The sequence below is a fragment of the Myodes glareolus genome, chromosome 22 (genome assembly GCF_982192425.1).
Source record: "Myodes glareolus chromosome 22, mMyoGla1.1, whole genome shotgun sequence".
In the NCBI taxonomy this organism is placed as follows: Eukaryota; Metazoa; Chordata; class Mammalia; order Rodentia; family Cricetidae; genus Myodes; species Myodes glareolus.
Genome location: NC_142047.1, coordinates 52,447,743 through 52,461,579, shown reverse-complemented (window position 1 = coordinate 52,461,579; position 13,837 = coordinate 52,447,743). Strand labels below are relative to the sequence as shown.

Genomic DNA, 13,837 nt, shown 5'->3' with positions numbered 1-13,837 from the left:
TTACTGTAATCTCAGAAGACTCATTGGTTCATCAAGCTAGACTTGAGTGGAATCATTTCTTTGGTCTGTCAGTGACCTATGCAGGGGGGACAGATGTTTGTTCATAACTCCCCAGGAAAGTCACACAGTGCCAGAAAGGGACCAAGAGCAAGCTTGGCTTGGGGTACCTGGCCTTCCCCACAGCACAATCCCAGAGACTCAGAGGCCTTCCAGGTGCCTCTGCTGCTTGAGCACCCTAAAGGACAGGAGATCTGATATTCAGGTTCACCTGAGAACCAAGGTGCCCTGTCTACCCAGGGAATAGAGGCTGCCGTATGCTCACTACAAGAGAACCAAGGCATGGAGCAGGAAAGCTGCCCTTTCTCCATTCCCCAGTCCCTCCCAGCCTTTCCAAGGACTCCTGAGAGGAAAGAAGGAAGGTCCTAGAGTAAGCTTGGCCCTAAATGAACTTTAGGGCAAAGAGACAAGGCCCTAAATGAACTTTAGGGCAAAGAGACAATGTATATAAATATAAATATATAGGCTGTATATATATTATAAATGTATCTATATATGTATATATGTACATGCACAAGGGGTTTGATGGCAGCTGTATTCCAGGATGGGGAGCAGGGTGGCCATCACAACAGTCACTGGAAGTTGAGAGTCCTGGTGTTGGGGATATAGAGGGACTGGGTCTGGCGGCTGCGTCGTGGAGTGGCATTGAGGACATCCACACTCTTGCGGCTGGAGCATACTACATCAGTCACGAAGCTGGTGCAGTCACTGCAGACATCCTTTAGGACACAGCCATGGGCATAGATGTGGGGGAACTCCTCCTCAACACTCCGCCATTTTGGTCCCTGCAGGGATCTAGGATGGAAAGATGCCAGGAGAGAACCATGAGAAGAGAGAACTCTATTACAGCTGGGGTCCTCCAGAGGCCTTGTCCTGCCACTTCAGAATCCCAAACCTTGCTTTTTATGTCCACAGCCACCCCTCCAAGCTCTCTGCTGCCTCTTCTCTCCTTCCTCATGGCTCAGCCATAGGAGTCTTACTGAGCGCACCTGGCAGTGTGCATCCCTGCAAAGGTTCTTCCTGGGTGGGCATTGAGGTCCTGAGGCCAGACACCCAAACCATTCCCTACAACCCTGCCTCTAGAGCCCTACCAAATGACTTGTTCCTTGGGGAAATCCTCACGGTGCCATTGACACCTGCCCTAGTTTCCCAGTTACATTCAATTCTCCACTACCACAGGATACCAGCAACAGTGAAAAAAAAACATACTGGAAGGCATCTCTCCTCAGTGTTGGCGTGGCTTTGGTAGTTGGCACCTTCTGAAGACTCTCAAAACCGAGTGTGTAGACAGGGATGTGTGCACACTTCTTGGAAGGCATCTTCATCTGCAACACAAGGAAGGGTGTGTAGAAGGTTCCTGAACAACCATCCAGGCACCCTTTATCCTCCTCACCCCCTACAATTCTCACCTGAGGCCCCAGCACAGGCTCCTCCCTTGTCACACCCCATCTACATTTTCTGCTCATCCAAACTGTAACTTGGTAGGGTTTGGGAACTGTTTTACGGCACAAAGAGTGTGATTTTAAGTTCTGCACACAATCAGTATTTCACATGGACAAGGATGGAGTGTTCCTGTGGTCCAGGGGCAGATGGTAGAGAATATGAGAAAAGTAGGTTCCTCTTCTAAGCTGAGGCATGATGGTCAATATTGTTCCAGGTGTTTGTGTCCTTTACCTCTGAGTGGAAGCATGCATCCAAATGCAACATGGTCTTGCTGAAAACTCCCTCATGTCAAAAGGGGGATTTTGTAGGAGGAGAGAGAAAAGCTGTGTGTCTCCAGGCACACATGTGAGTAACATGGGATACTTAACAACTGGTAAAACTTTCTATTCATTTATTTTTACTTTGTATGTATGGGTGTTTTGCCTGAATTCATGTCTGTGTACTCTGTGCATGCAGTGCCCTTGGAAGACAGAAGAGGGCATTGGATCTTCTGGAACTGGAGTTACAAATTTGTTAGCTGTAATATAATGCTGTGGGACAACGGTCTTGTACCCTGTGAAGATTTGTCACTTGTATTGGTTTAATAAAATGTTGATTGGCCAGTAGCCAGGCAGGAAGTATAGGCAGGGCAACTAGAACAGAAGAATTCTGGGAAGAGGAAAGGTCAGTCTGCAGTCATCATCCAGATGCAGAGGAAGAAAGATAAGAATGCCTCACTGATAAAAGGTACCAAGCCACGTGGCTAACACTGACAAGAATTATGAGTTAATTTAAGATGTAAGAGTTAATAAGAAGCCTGAGCTAATAGGCCAACCAGTTTATGATTAATGTAGACCTCTGTGTGTTTCTTTGTGGCTGAACAGCTGTGGGACCAGGCAGGACAGAAACCTCTGTCAACAATGTAAGTTCTGGGAACCAAACCCAGGTCCTCTGCAACAGCAGCGGGTGCTTTTAACCTATAAGCCATCTCTCTAGCACCTTAAGAACAAAATTTAAGACTCCTTATGAGGACCAGGCATGGTGGTGCACACATACAATTCTAGTCCTAGTACTCAGGGGATAGAGGCAGGCATGTTTCTGAATTCAAAGCAAGTTTGCTCTACATAGCCAGTTCCAGGCCAGCAAATGCTGTACACAGCCAGACCTTGTCTCAAAAATATCAAATACTACCTATGAGTGTTTTAAGAAACTATAGTCCTGGCCAGGCATAGTGAGTTCCAGGTCAGGCATAGTGAGTTCCAGGTCAGTGGGGGTTACATAGTGAGACCCTACCTAAAAGAAAGGCAAACTAAAGGGCTAGAGAGACGGCTCAGAGATGAAGAGCACTGACTGCTCTTCCAGAGGTCCTGAGTTCAATTCCCAGCAACCACATGGAGTTCACAACCATCTATGAGATTGGTCCTGAGTTCAATTCCCAGCAACCACGTGGTGGCTCACAACCATCTGTAATGAGATCTGGTACCTTCTTCTGACATGCAGGCATACATGCAGGGAGAATACTGTATTTATAGTAAATAAATAAATATTTAAAAAGAAACACCAAAAACAAGCCAACCAACCAAAAAAGAAAACAAACTGTACAGTTTTAGATCATGTGTGTGGTTCCTGCCTGTAATCCCAGCACCTGGGAGGCAGAGACAGGATCTGGAGTTCAAAGTCATCCTCAGTTCCATAGAGAATTTTAGTCAGCCTAGGCTTTACACTCAAAACAAGTAAATACACTAATCAGTCTTGGGAAGTGAAAGAACAGCTTCTTAGAAGAAGGCAATGGATGAAGTGCCTCCTAAGAGGGCGATTGTCCAACACATCAACTGGAAACAGCAGTACCCCATCCCACTTCACCAAGACCTGGAAGGTTCCCCGAAATCCTCACCTTTACACTACAGGAAGTGCACACAGCTCTGGAAGGAATAGAGAGAAAGCAATGTCAGTGTAAGGAAGCCTAGAAAGGGAAAACATCCTCCTCCCAGCTTCCATGTCTGCAGCATGTATCTGAACCAGCCATCAGCTGACTGGCCAGATCCCTGGTCACTCGGTACATTTACTTCCTGGGATCACATTCATTTACCTCTGCCTCTTATCTCTCTCAGGAATATCTGGCCTGGAGTGTTTCTGGTGCCTTTCACCATAGAAGCACCATCTAAGTACAAAGGCTTCAAGTAAGATATTCAGTTTTATACAGCAATTAGCATTTTAAAATTCTCATATCCAATTTCAGAAGTAAATGCCTGTCAGATGTGTTGACACTGCACTGAGGCAGGAGGATTGACTTTGAGGCTAGCCTGAGCTATATAGTGAGGCCCTGTCTCGTTAAAAAACAAAACAAAAACAAAATCCTTCTTGTAAAAATTCAAACCTAGCCAGATGGTGGTGACACACGCCTTTAATCCCAGCACTTAGGATGCAGAGGCAGGTGGATCTCTGAGTTTGAGGCCAGCCTGGTCTACAGGATGAGTTCTAAGACAGCAGGAGATACACAGAGAAACCCTGTTTCCAAAAACAAAAAAAAATTCAACCCAAACCAAGTGGTAGTGACACACACCTTTAATCCCAGCTCTCAGGAGGCAGAGGCAGGCGGATTTCTGCGAGTGTAGGGCCAGATCTTTATGGGTTCCTCCCCTGATCTACACAGTGAGTTCCAGGCCAGCCAGGGCTACGTAGTAAGACACTGTCGCAAAACAAAACCAACCAACCAAATATAAATAAATAAATGTAGCCTAAACAAGGCATAACAGTACTAACCTATGGTCCCTGCAACTTAAATTGAGGCAGACAGATCATGACTTTGAGGCCAGTCTGGGGTGTATAGTAAGACCCTGTCTCTGGGATTGGGGGGAGACAGGAAGGAATAAGAAAACAATGAACTGGCTGGGTGGGATGGAACATCTCCCTTGCTAGTCTGTCTGCTGATCAAGGCTCACCTCTTGCAGAATAGACAGGTAGGTGGCCAAGAAAATAGGGGAAACTTGGTTCGGCAGCAACAACAAATCTGCAAAGAGAGACAAGGTTAGAGCGTGGCTGTGGAAGGCCACTGGAGTCCGAGTCCAGGAGTGCTTGCCTCAGGGCTTCTATCCAGCCACTGAGTCAGCCCCAGACCCTGGTCCCACCCTCTGTTGCTCACAACATCCCTACCCTGCTGCCCAGCGCATCCAAGCCTCACCTTCCCCCTCTTCAGGCTGCTGAAGAGCTCCTTGTCCTGCAGAAACTTCTCCATCTCAGCCTTCACCAGCACCCGGCGCACATCCACCACCTCCTCCACAGTCAGAGCCAAACTCTCCACAGGGTGGCTGAACTCCTGGGGGTGAGGGAGAGGCTCCTGCTTGCTCAACATCCTGGGGACCCTACAGTTACCTGGTCTCAGTCCAAGCAAGCTGGTAACTTACTCAAGTATGGGCATCAGCTCACTCACAACTGGGGGCTGGATCTGCTTCAAGGAGGCGCTGCCAATACAGCAAGGTTCCCTAGTCCCATGACCCAGGGCACTGTCCACTGTCCTCACTGCCCCCATGCCAGAAAACCCCATCTCCTGCTTACAGGCACACACCATTGTTCTAACCTTCCCACGCCCCTCTGCCCTGATCTGTACTGTCCCCAGGAGCCCTGCCTGACCCCAAGCGTGCTCTCCTGTACTCAGCAGACCATCTGTCCTAACTGGCATCATGATGAGCGGTCCTGGTTTAACTTTACCAGTGTGTGGCTTAAGACTGGACACTAGACCTTCTAAGCCTACTTTTCCTGTAAAATGCGGTTGCTTCAGCTCCCTTGAGGCAATACAACATACAATTCTTTTTTTTTTCTTTTTTGGTTTTTTTGAGATAGGGTTTCTTAGTAGCCATGGAACCTGTTGGGGAACTTGCTCTGTAGCCCAGACTAATCTCGAACTCACAGAGATCTGCCTACCTCTGCCTCACGAGTGCTGGGATTAAAGGTGTATGCTACCACCACCTGGACAACATATAATTCTTAACATGGTACCAGGCACACAGAACTCAAAACGCTAGCTGTTGTTCGTGGAGGCAGGATGGGGACCAACACACAGGGTACCACGAGGAAGGAAACTGGATGTTTTTCTAGAATGTGCATTGGTAGCCCTGTACAGGGAGAGCTATTTAGTCCTGGGACAGCACCAGGAGTTTCTGCATGTTCCACACGATCTGAGGTCCCAGGACTCCAGGTTCTTTTTGTTGAGTTATTTGCGGTCAGGAGTCCCTGTGTCAGATGCAGAAGTTAGCAGCCACTTCTCAGGGATGGGGGCAGGGCTAAAGGCCACCAGGTTCTCTGATTTTGATAGCCTAACTTTCAGAAAGCACTTTTTGAGATCTCAGAACTGAAAGGCTACAGTGGGATTTGTGGAATTTTAAAACATGCCCCTTCTTTCCTTGAACAAGAAATGGTCCTTAATTTTCTAGCCTTAAGATGTGGCTGGAGTGATGTGAGATTCCCCTCTGTATGCTGTGAATATCATTGGTTAATAAAGGAACTGTCTTGGGCCTGTGCAGGGAATAGAGGTAGTTGGGGAAAACTAAACTGAATGCTGGTAGAAAGGAGGAAGAGTAAGAAAGAAGCCATGTAGCCCAGTCAGAGACAGACGCCAGAACTTTAGCTGGTAAGCCACAGCCACGTGGCAATACACAGATTAATAGAAATGGGTTAAATTAATACGTAAGAGTTAGCTAATAAGAAACTAGAGCTAATGGGCCAAGAAATGATTTAACTAATACAGTTTCTGTGTGATTATTTTGGGGCTAAGTGGCCAGGAACTAACTAGTGGCCTCCTTACTACACTGGAGAGATGGTTCAGTGGTTAAGAGCACTGACTGCTCTTCCAGAGGACCTGGGTTCAATTCCCAGCACCCACATGGTGGCTCACAACTATTTGTAACTTCAGTCCCAGAGACTCTAACTCACCTCTTCTGATCTCACAGGCAGTGCATGCATGTGGCGCACACAGGCAGTGCATGCATGTGGCGCACACATCCAGACAAAACACGCACATAAGACAAATAAATAACAAATGAATAAGTGTTTTGTTTTGTTTTTTCGAGTCAGAGTTTCTCTGTGAAACAGTCCTGGCTGTCCTGAAACTCACTCTGTAGACCAAGCTGGCCTCAAACTCAGAGATCCTCCTGCCTCTGCCTCCCAAGTGCTAGGATTAAAGGCATCACTACTATCCAGCTAAAAACAGTTCCTTCACATGTATTTATCTTACATGTGTGTGTGGAAGTTGAACGACCACTTTTTAAAGTCGTTCTCTCGTTCTACCATATGGGCATTACCTTTCAATCCAGATGAACGAGGGGCTGGAGCAGTGGGTCAGGAGTTAACATCACTGTTCTCTCAGAGGGATGCAGGCTCAGTTCCCAGCACCCACAGACAGGACTCACTGTCATCGGGAACTCCAGTTCCAAGGAATCTGACACCTGACCTCGGCAGGCACCAGGCATGCACATGGTACACAGACATATGTGCAGGCGAAATACTCATATAAACAAACAAATAAAATTAATAGGGCTGACTTATTCTTACATAGAAGTTATACCTTTTAAAGCATTTTAGCACCTGTCTTAATTCAAGCCTCAGTGAGATGATGGTGTAAACCGCAGTTAGTGTCCTTCACACACATGTAGGATGCCCTATAATCTACCGTCAGCTTTTACCTGTTATTTCATTTGATAAATCTGCACAGTGAAATTCAGGCCCAAGTCGGGGCTCCAAGTCAGCAAGCAGTATTAGTTCTTCATACAAACAACACAAAACTCAAAGCTGACGGGACCCAGTATGTCAGAGTCTCAGCCAACAGCACACTTCCTGCAACACTGTATTGCCCTCAATTGTCCTACAATTCAGGGTTCATCATCTCTCCTGATCCCCACTAGAACTTTAGGCCTTGGAGAAATTGACTGAAAGACAAGTCTCTGGGTTTGGGGTTGCAGTACCAATGTGTACCAGCAAGTGGCAGCAAAGAACAATCTCCCCAGATACAGGAACCTGGACCTTGGTCCCCTCAGACAAAGACAAAGCCAGACACATCCTGAGGAATGCTCCCCATCTCTCTCAGGCACCACACTAGTGAGAGGATGAAGATGATGCTGAAGAGGGCATCCAGGGCAAACCACCCGGTCACCTACCAGCCACAGGTGCCTGGTGTCTGGTGCAGAAGCCTCTGGTTTATCCACTGAGCTCAAGCTGCTGGGCAAGACGGAGCTGGGGTAAGGCTGGGACTGGTCATTCACAGGACAGAAAGCTGGAGAAAGAACACAGGCCCACAGGGACCACCTGACAAGAGTGCTGTGGCAAGTGGACAATGGGGACAGCGTGTGTGTCCCAGTGGGGATGAGGAACAAGCTAAAAGTCAAGCAGAGAGCTAAATAATTGTTTCCATGGCTAAGAGCGCTCGTTTTTTTGCTTGTTTGTTTGTTTTTTGTTTTTTTAAACAGGAACACCATTATCCTATTTATTTATTATGTATACAATATTCTGTCTGAGTGTTTGATTGCAGGCCAGATGAGGGAACCAGACCACATTACAGATGGTTGTGAGTCACCATGTGGTTGCTGGGAATTGAACTCAGAACCTTTTGAAGAGCAGGCAATACTCTTAACCTCTGAGCCTTCTCTCCAGCCCCCAGAGTGTTCGCTTTTGCAGGGGAACCAGGTTTAATACCCAGCACCTACATGGTGGGTCACAACCATCTGTAACTCCACTTCCAGGTGCCTCCCACACCTGGCCTGATTTACTTCTTTTTATTCTATATGTATGAGCATAAGTATGTTTATCACTTGTGTGTCTGGTGCGTGCAGAGGCCAGAGGAGGGTGTTAGATTCCCTGTAACTTGAATTAGAGGTGGTCATGAGTCCCCATGTGGGTGCTGGCGATCATTCTCCACACGAGCAGCTCTTAACTACAAAGCTGTCTCTCCACCCCTGCAAGGATTCAAGTTCTATAGAAAATGGTTTGCAATAAATATGGGTTGGTTAGCTGATTTAAAAAAATTCTCGAATGGAAAGCAGGGATGCCTGCTAAACTTAGGTGGTGACAGACGCGGCACTCTCCTGGCAGGAATAAGCTGTACGCCTTGGGTCCTTGCCTGCTCAAGGGAGATGTGAATCTGAAGCTGTAATACAGAATCCATGGGAAGGGCATGAAAAGAGCGGTGGTGTTGAAGACGATGATACTCACCCTGGTCCTGGGTGCTAGGTTTCCAGGAGTGCATGCTGCCTGCCCTGGCCCGAGGCTCTATCCCTCCTGGGGGCAGAGTGACTGACTGCAAGCCAGAGACCATCTCACTCCGAAGCTGAGCTAGGTCATGTTCCGAAAAAGAGCGATCCCGCTTCAGTGTTACCTCTCCACAGGGGGACTCTTCTTCCTGAAAGCACATCAGGCACAGCCCCCATCTGACCGCTGCCCCCTCCTGACCGCTGCCCCCTCCTGACCACTGCCCCCTCCTGACCACTGCCCCCTCCCGATCGCTACCCCCTCCTAACATTACCCCCTCCCAATCGCTGCCCCCAGCACCTTTTGCTCATCCTTGGACCGAGGCAGTGGATCCAAGAGTGTTAATCGACCCCACTAAGGCCCTGCACTATCCTCTCTACACGTCACTAGCTCACAGCTCACATCTCCTATCTTCTGGACAGCTCATGACAAGTGTTTCAATAATCAAACCATTCCCTGGGGTCGTCTAGAAAATCCTGGAGAAGACAGATACTGCAGGAATGCCGAGCCCTCTGAGATGGCCAGCACTGAGGTCATCTTCCATCCTAGTGGGTCAGAGCCTCACTGCAGCTAGCCTCTCCCATCACCTGAAGGCTACTCAGCCCACTCCTCTGGCCACAGAAAGTAACTTTCCCTGCTGTGCTCAGAAGTCACTGTCCCACTGACCCAAGGCTACTTCTGAGCTGAAAATATAGGGAAGGGGCTACCTGCCACCCCATTGGTTGACTGCAGAGGATGTCTACTCAGCTGACCAAACAGATCCCTGTCCTGTAAGCCTTTCCCAGCCCCATCAGCATGATCTTCTGAAGAATCCCTATTCTCTGACCTCAGATGTGTTCATTTCTTCCATCTCTGCTAAGGTGGGGGCTTTAAGCAGGACCCGAGGCCGCGGACGCTGGCTTCCACTCCCAGCATCCGTGACTGACAGGTTGATGCAGGAAGTGGACTTGATGTCCCCAGAGCAGGCATTGAGGATGCAGGGCAGAGAACCAAACCCTGAAGGAAGGAACAACAAAGGCATGGTGGATGGTGAGTGGAGAGGAAGAGGAAGTCCGCACAGGGATGAAGAGTGAGCAGCAAAGGCAAGGAGAACGGGACAAGGGTGAACGTGGGGCAGGGAGGGCAAGGAGCAGGAATCCAGAGTGAAGGATAAGCAAGGAAGACAAGGCAAGAATGGGGAATGATCTGGAAGGTCAGGGAAGGCGTGGCCAGCGAGCAGGGAGGAAAAGAAAGCCAGTGTAGAAGTGGACAGGGAGGAGGGAAGATGAGGAGGCCAGTGTGAAAATGGTAGCGAGCAGGAGGACAAGGAGTCCAGTGTAGGGGTGGACAGCAAACAGGGCAGATGAGGAGGCCAGCATGGGAGGAGAGATTAAGTGGAAGGATAAGCAGCCTGGGGCAGGAGGAGACAGTAAGCAAGGAGGACGAGGAGGCCAACATGGGAGTGAATGGTACCACTTGGTTTAATTCTCCACTTAGAAGGGGAAACCGAAGACTGGTCAGCCAGTTAACAAAGAGTAGCTCTAACTAAAAAGGAGAGCTCCGGCAGGAGCAGGGTTGAAGTTCACTGACTTTAGTTTGCAAGGAAGACCAAGTCTCAAATATTTGAACATATATCTGGCTTCCAGTCAGTTAGAAATTTGAGTTACTCCCAAATGTTGAAATCTGTCATCCATATAACAATGAATAAAGGCAAAATCAGATCAAAACCCAGAGCCCGAGATGATTTCACTTTTATAGACCCCTAAGACTTCACAAAGCCATTATAACTCCTCTAAGGTTTGGGAGATTTTTTTTTCTTTTTAATTTTTTTCCCACTGAGACAGGGTTTCTCTGTGTAGTTCTGGCTGTCCTGGATCTCACTCTATAGACCAGGCTGGCTTTGAGCTCACTGAGATCCACCTGCCTCTGCCTCCCGAGTGCTGAGATTAAAGGTGTGCATCACCGCCTCCCGGCATAATTCCTCTAAGTTTACAGTTAAAAAAAATTAAGAGGTCCTGGGTCCTCTACCCACACAGGAGCTCTTGGGGCTAACTGTCCCAGAATTTGATCTGTAGCCCCAGCGAGGTCCACTGGGGGATGTCTTCTCTCCCGTCACTCACCCTCCCCGCCTTGCTCACCACGGGCACCCAAGTGCTGGGCCCCTACTGGACGAAGCCTCCGCTCCTGCTTGATTTCCTCCAGGATCTTCTCGTGCAATGTTCTCTGCTTTTGTGGTACAGGGCGGAGTCGTCTCTCCGAGACCTGCCGCCGACATGACACACTGAGTAGGAAGGGGAGGCGGGTGATGACATGGGCCCACTCTAGAGGAGGGAAATGCTGGGGTAACCCGGGAGGAAGACTACTCAAAGAGGCTTTCTGCACACCTGGTGTGAGGCCTAAACGGCTGAAAATTCTCCCTAAGAAGACGACACAGACCCTCAAGCCCTACACTGGAGATCATGCCCAACCTTCCAGCCAACGGGCAAAAAAGCCCTCAGTGATCTCCCTCAGAAAGTAGATGTGGTAAGACAGCTCCCGGATTGGTCACCAGAGAGCAGCGGGACCCACAATATCCAAGGAGGAAGTGTAGAGCTGGTACCTGCTTTAGTGGAGGCCGTGAGCGGATGAAGTCCAGGATGAGCTCGTGGGCATCTTTCTTCACTCTGGGAGGGATGTCCCCATCAACCTGCCAGGAGGAGCAGGGTCAAGCTGAGCTTGCAAGGGCCAACTGCTGTGTTAGGGTGACCAGGAGGGGCTCACACAGCCCTGACTATGGCCTGGTTTTCACAGTCAGCTTCCCTCCTAAGAACTCTTGTTCCCTGGACTCAGGTGCATAGTCGATACATGGGCTACTCAGCTGCAGCTGAGTCCTAACAAGCCCTAACCTCAGCTGCCTGAGCTTCTTAAACCTTCAGGAAATGGGGCTGTAGGACCCATCTCAGGAGTTGTCGGAAGAATGAAATGCATTGCTTTATATAAAATTTTGAGTGATACCAGTGTGCACAAGGCTTTGTTAATGTGTGTTACATGGAAAAACGTGGTTGGCTCTTTGGTTTGTTTGTCTGTTTTGCTTTTTGGTTTTATGAGATTGGGTTTCTCCGTGCTACAGTTCTGGCTGTCCTGGAACTAGCTCTTGTAAACTTGAATTCACGGAAATCTGCCTGCCTCTGCCTCCCGAGTGCTAGGATTAAAGGCGTGCGCCAATGTAGCTGGCTCATAGGGCCCCTCCTGATCCTCAAGAACCTTCTCCTTGCCCTAATTATTATACTGTATTCCCAATACAACCAAGAACTTTGGAAACCTGCCACATCTGCCTTATTCATATCTGCAGATGAGTATCAAACTCTGATCAAGCACAAGGGGCAGGGCAAGGGCTGTTGGCAAAGGGCAGAGGGCAGGGTAAATGGCGCAGGGCAAGAACCTGCAGAAGGGAACAGGGCCAGGTTTTCTGGCAGAGGACGACAGGGTTGTGGCTCACCATGACCTTGCGCAGCTTGTAATTCCTGGCACGGATATCCTGCATCAGCATCTCGAAGGGGGTGAGCTGGAACTCGGTGGGCAGTGGGTTAAACTCCTGCTCCTGCACCTTCTTCAACTTCACCCCGTGACGCAGCTCGCGCATGAGCTGGACCCACAGCCGGGCCTGGCCCGGAAAAGAAAACAGCCTCAGCTGTGGCACCCAGGGCTCTCCCGGCACAAACCCTCTGGGTGCACTGTGCTTTTCCCCGTCCCAGGGCAGGAGTCCATGTCTTACCCAGTCTGTGTGTCCCAGGTGGTCAAGCTCGGCCAGTGGCTTTTCGACCCGTGGCTCATCCTCCCCCAGCTTCTGCAGCATCTGGGACCAGATGTCTAGTTAGTGTAGAAGTGGCAGAGGTGTGGACACAGCGGGGCCCTGAGGATCCATCTAGTAGGAGGCACTGCTCTACACCCAGCCAGCTCCAAAGGAGCCACAGAGGCACCTGGCCCAGGTCTGGGGGCTTGGAAAGAGCTGGGGACACTTTTAATCTTCTCTCTAGCGACTTCTCTTGAGCAGGCCTGGTGAGAGCCTGACGCCCGCATGGCTCCCTTGGGACCTACATGCCTCAGAGAGGCACTGTCCTCCGCAGGTGGTTGACACAGAAGGGGAAGCAGTTCACCCAACACCTCAGGACCCCTAGCCAAGCCAGGAGACCACCTATTCTCTTGGCATGTTCATGGCTGTTTCTCTACACATGGCCCATACTAGAGGTCACCAAGGGCCTGTCTCTTAGCAGCTATGTAGGCTTCCTCGGCTGCTGCTCTAAGTCTGGAGCCCAGCACAGTGTGGCAAGTGTTAGTCTTCAAGTATGGGTGGGATTGAAGGTAGGTAGAAGACAGGATGAGCCAACCAGCAGGTCCTAGGAGGGAGTCCAGGTATGAAATGCTAAGATGCCAGGGACTCAGGCAACTGGGAATTTGGGGAGAGATGCTGTACTCGCTGCCTAGATGGTTTGGGTCTGGGTGGCAGTCCAGAGCTTCTGCTCACACTAACTCCTCACTACAGAGACGCATCCGTCCTGCAGCCGCTCCCATCCTACAGGGCCAGAACTGGGCACGCTAGCTTTCTCTAAGCTACTTGCCAAACTGCTTGAACACACACTATAGTGTGGGATTCCCGGGGCAAGGAGCAAAGAGGATGGCTCTCCTGTCCTACTTAGAATAGCTACACCGGACCCTGCGCACCTGCTTCTGTCCAAAATCGCCAGCCCAGACTAGCCCAGATGTGTCTGTCCAGGAGCCTGTATCCCCAGCACCCATCCCATGACTCTCTCTGGGATTAGTGGAGTGTCATATAGAGTTGTGTGCCCCTGCTAAAGTTCATTTGTCCGGGTAAGGAATTGATTCCAGCAACAGAACAGGCCATGTTCAAAGAAAGACAAAACCCCAAGGGCCACGGGCCAGCCACAGGGAGCACAGTCAGAAGAGTGTCTTTGAGATGCCAGGGAGGAGCTGAGAGAGAAGGTGGGGATGGATGGTGCACTGAATACTGCGAGCCAAGAGGACCTCCCAAGGTCGGCATGTAAGAGTTACAGGGGAGGATCAATGGGTTCAAGCTGGGTCCCAGATTCCATTACTCAAACATGCCTGAAAGGTTGTGCAGGCTCCAAAGGGTCAGGATGCTAGT

General features: G+C 49.5%; 1 protein-coding gene across 2 annotated transcripts in view; it reads right to left on the bottom strand.

Moving 5' to 3' along the window:
- Positions 1 to 505: 505 nt before the first annotated feature.
- The window catches only part of Spire2 (spire type actin nucleation factor 2), a 35,569-nt gene continuing 22,237 nt past the window's right edge, over positions 506 to 13,837 (bottom strand). Inside the window, exons 4-15 of one of the 2 annotated variants that reach the window (XM_085681871.2) lie at positions 12,449 to 12,529; positions 12,173 to 12,337; positions 11,294 to 11,380; positions 10,815 to 10,956; positions 9,542 to 9,711; positions 8,680 to 8,866; positions 7,629 to 7,744; positions 4,661 to 4,795; positions 4,422 to 4,489; positions 3,374 to 3,401; positions 1,267 to 1,382; positions 506 to 852 (exon numbers count right to left, since the gene is read on the bottom strand). In XM_085681871.2, the coding sequence (XP_085537997.2) occupies positions 630 to 852; positions 1,267 to 1,382; positions 3,374 to 3,401; positions 4,422 to 4,489; positions 4,661 to 4,795; positions 7,629 to 7,744; positions 8,680 to 8,866; positions 9,542 to 9,711; positions 10,815 to 10,956; positions 11,294 to 11,380; positions 12,173 to 12,337; positions 12,449 to 12,529 (1,518 nt within the window). In that variant the 3' untranslated portion in view covers positions 506 to 629. The remainder of the gene's footprint in view (positions 853 to 1,266; positions 1,383 to 3,373; positions 3,402 to 4,421; positions 4,490 to 4,660; positions 4,796 to 7,628; positions 7,745 to 8,679; positions 8,867 to 9,541; positions 9,712 to 10,814; positions 10,957 to 11,293; positions 11,381 to 12,172; positions 12,338 to 12,448; positions 12,530 to 13,837) is intronic. The other variant, XM_085681872.2, reaches the window with a different exon arrangement.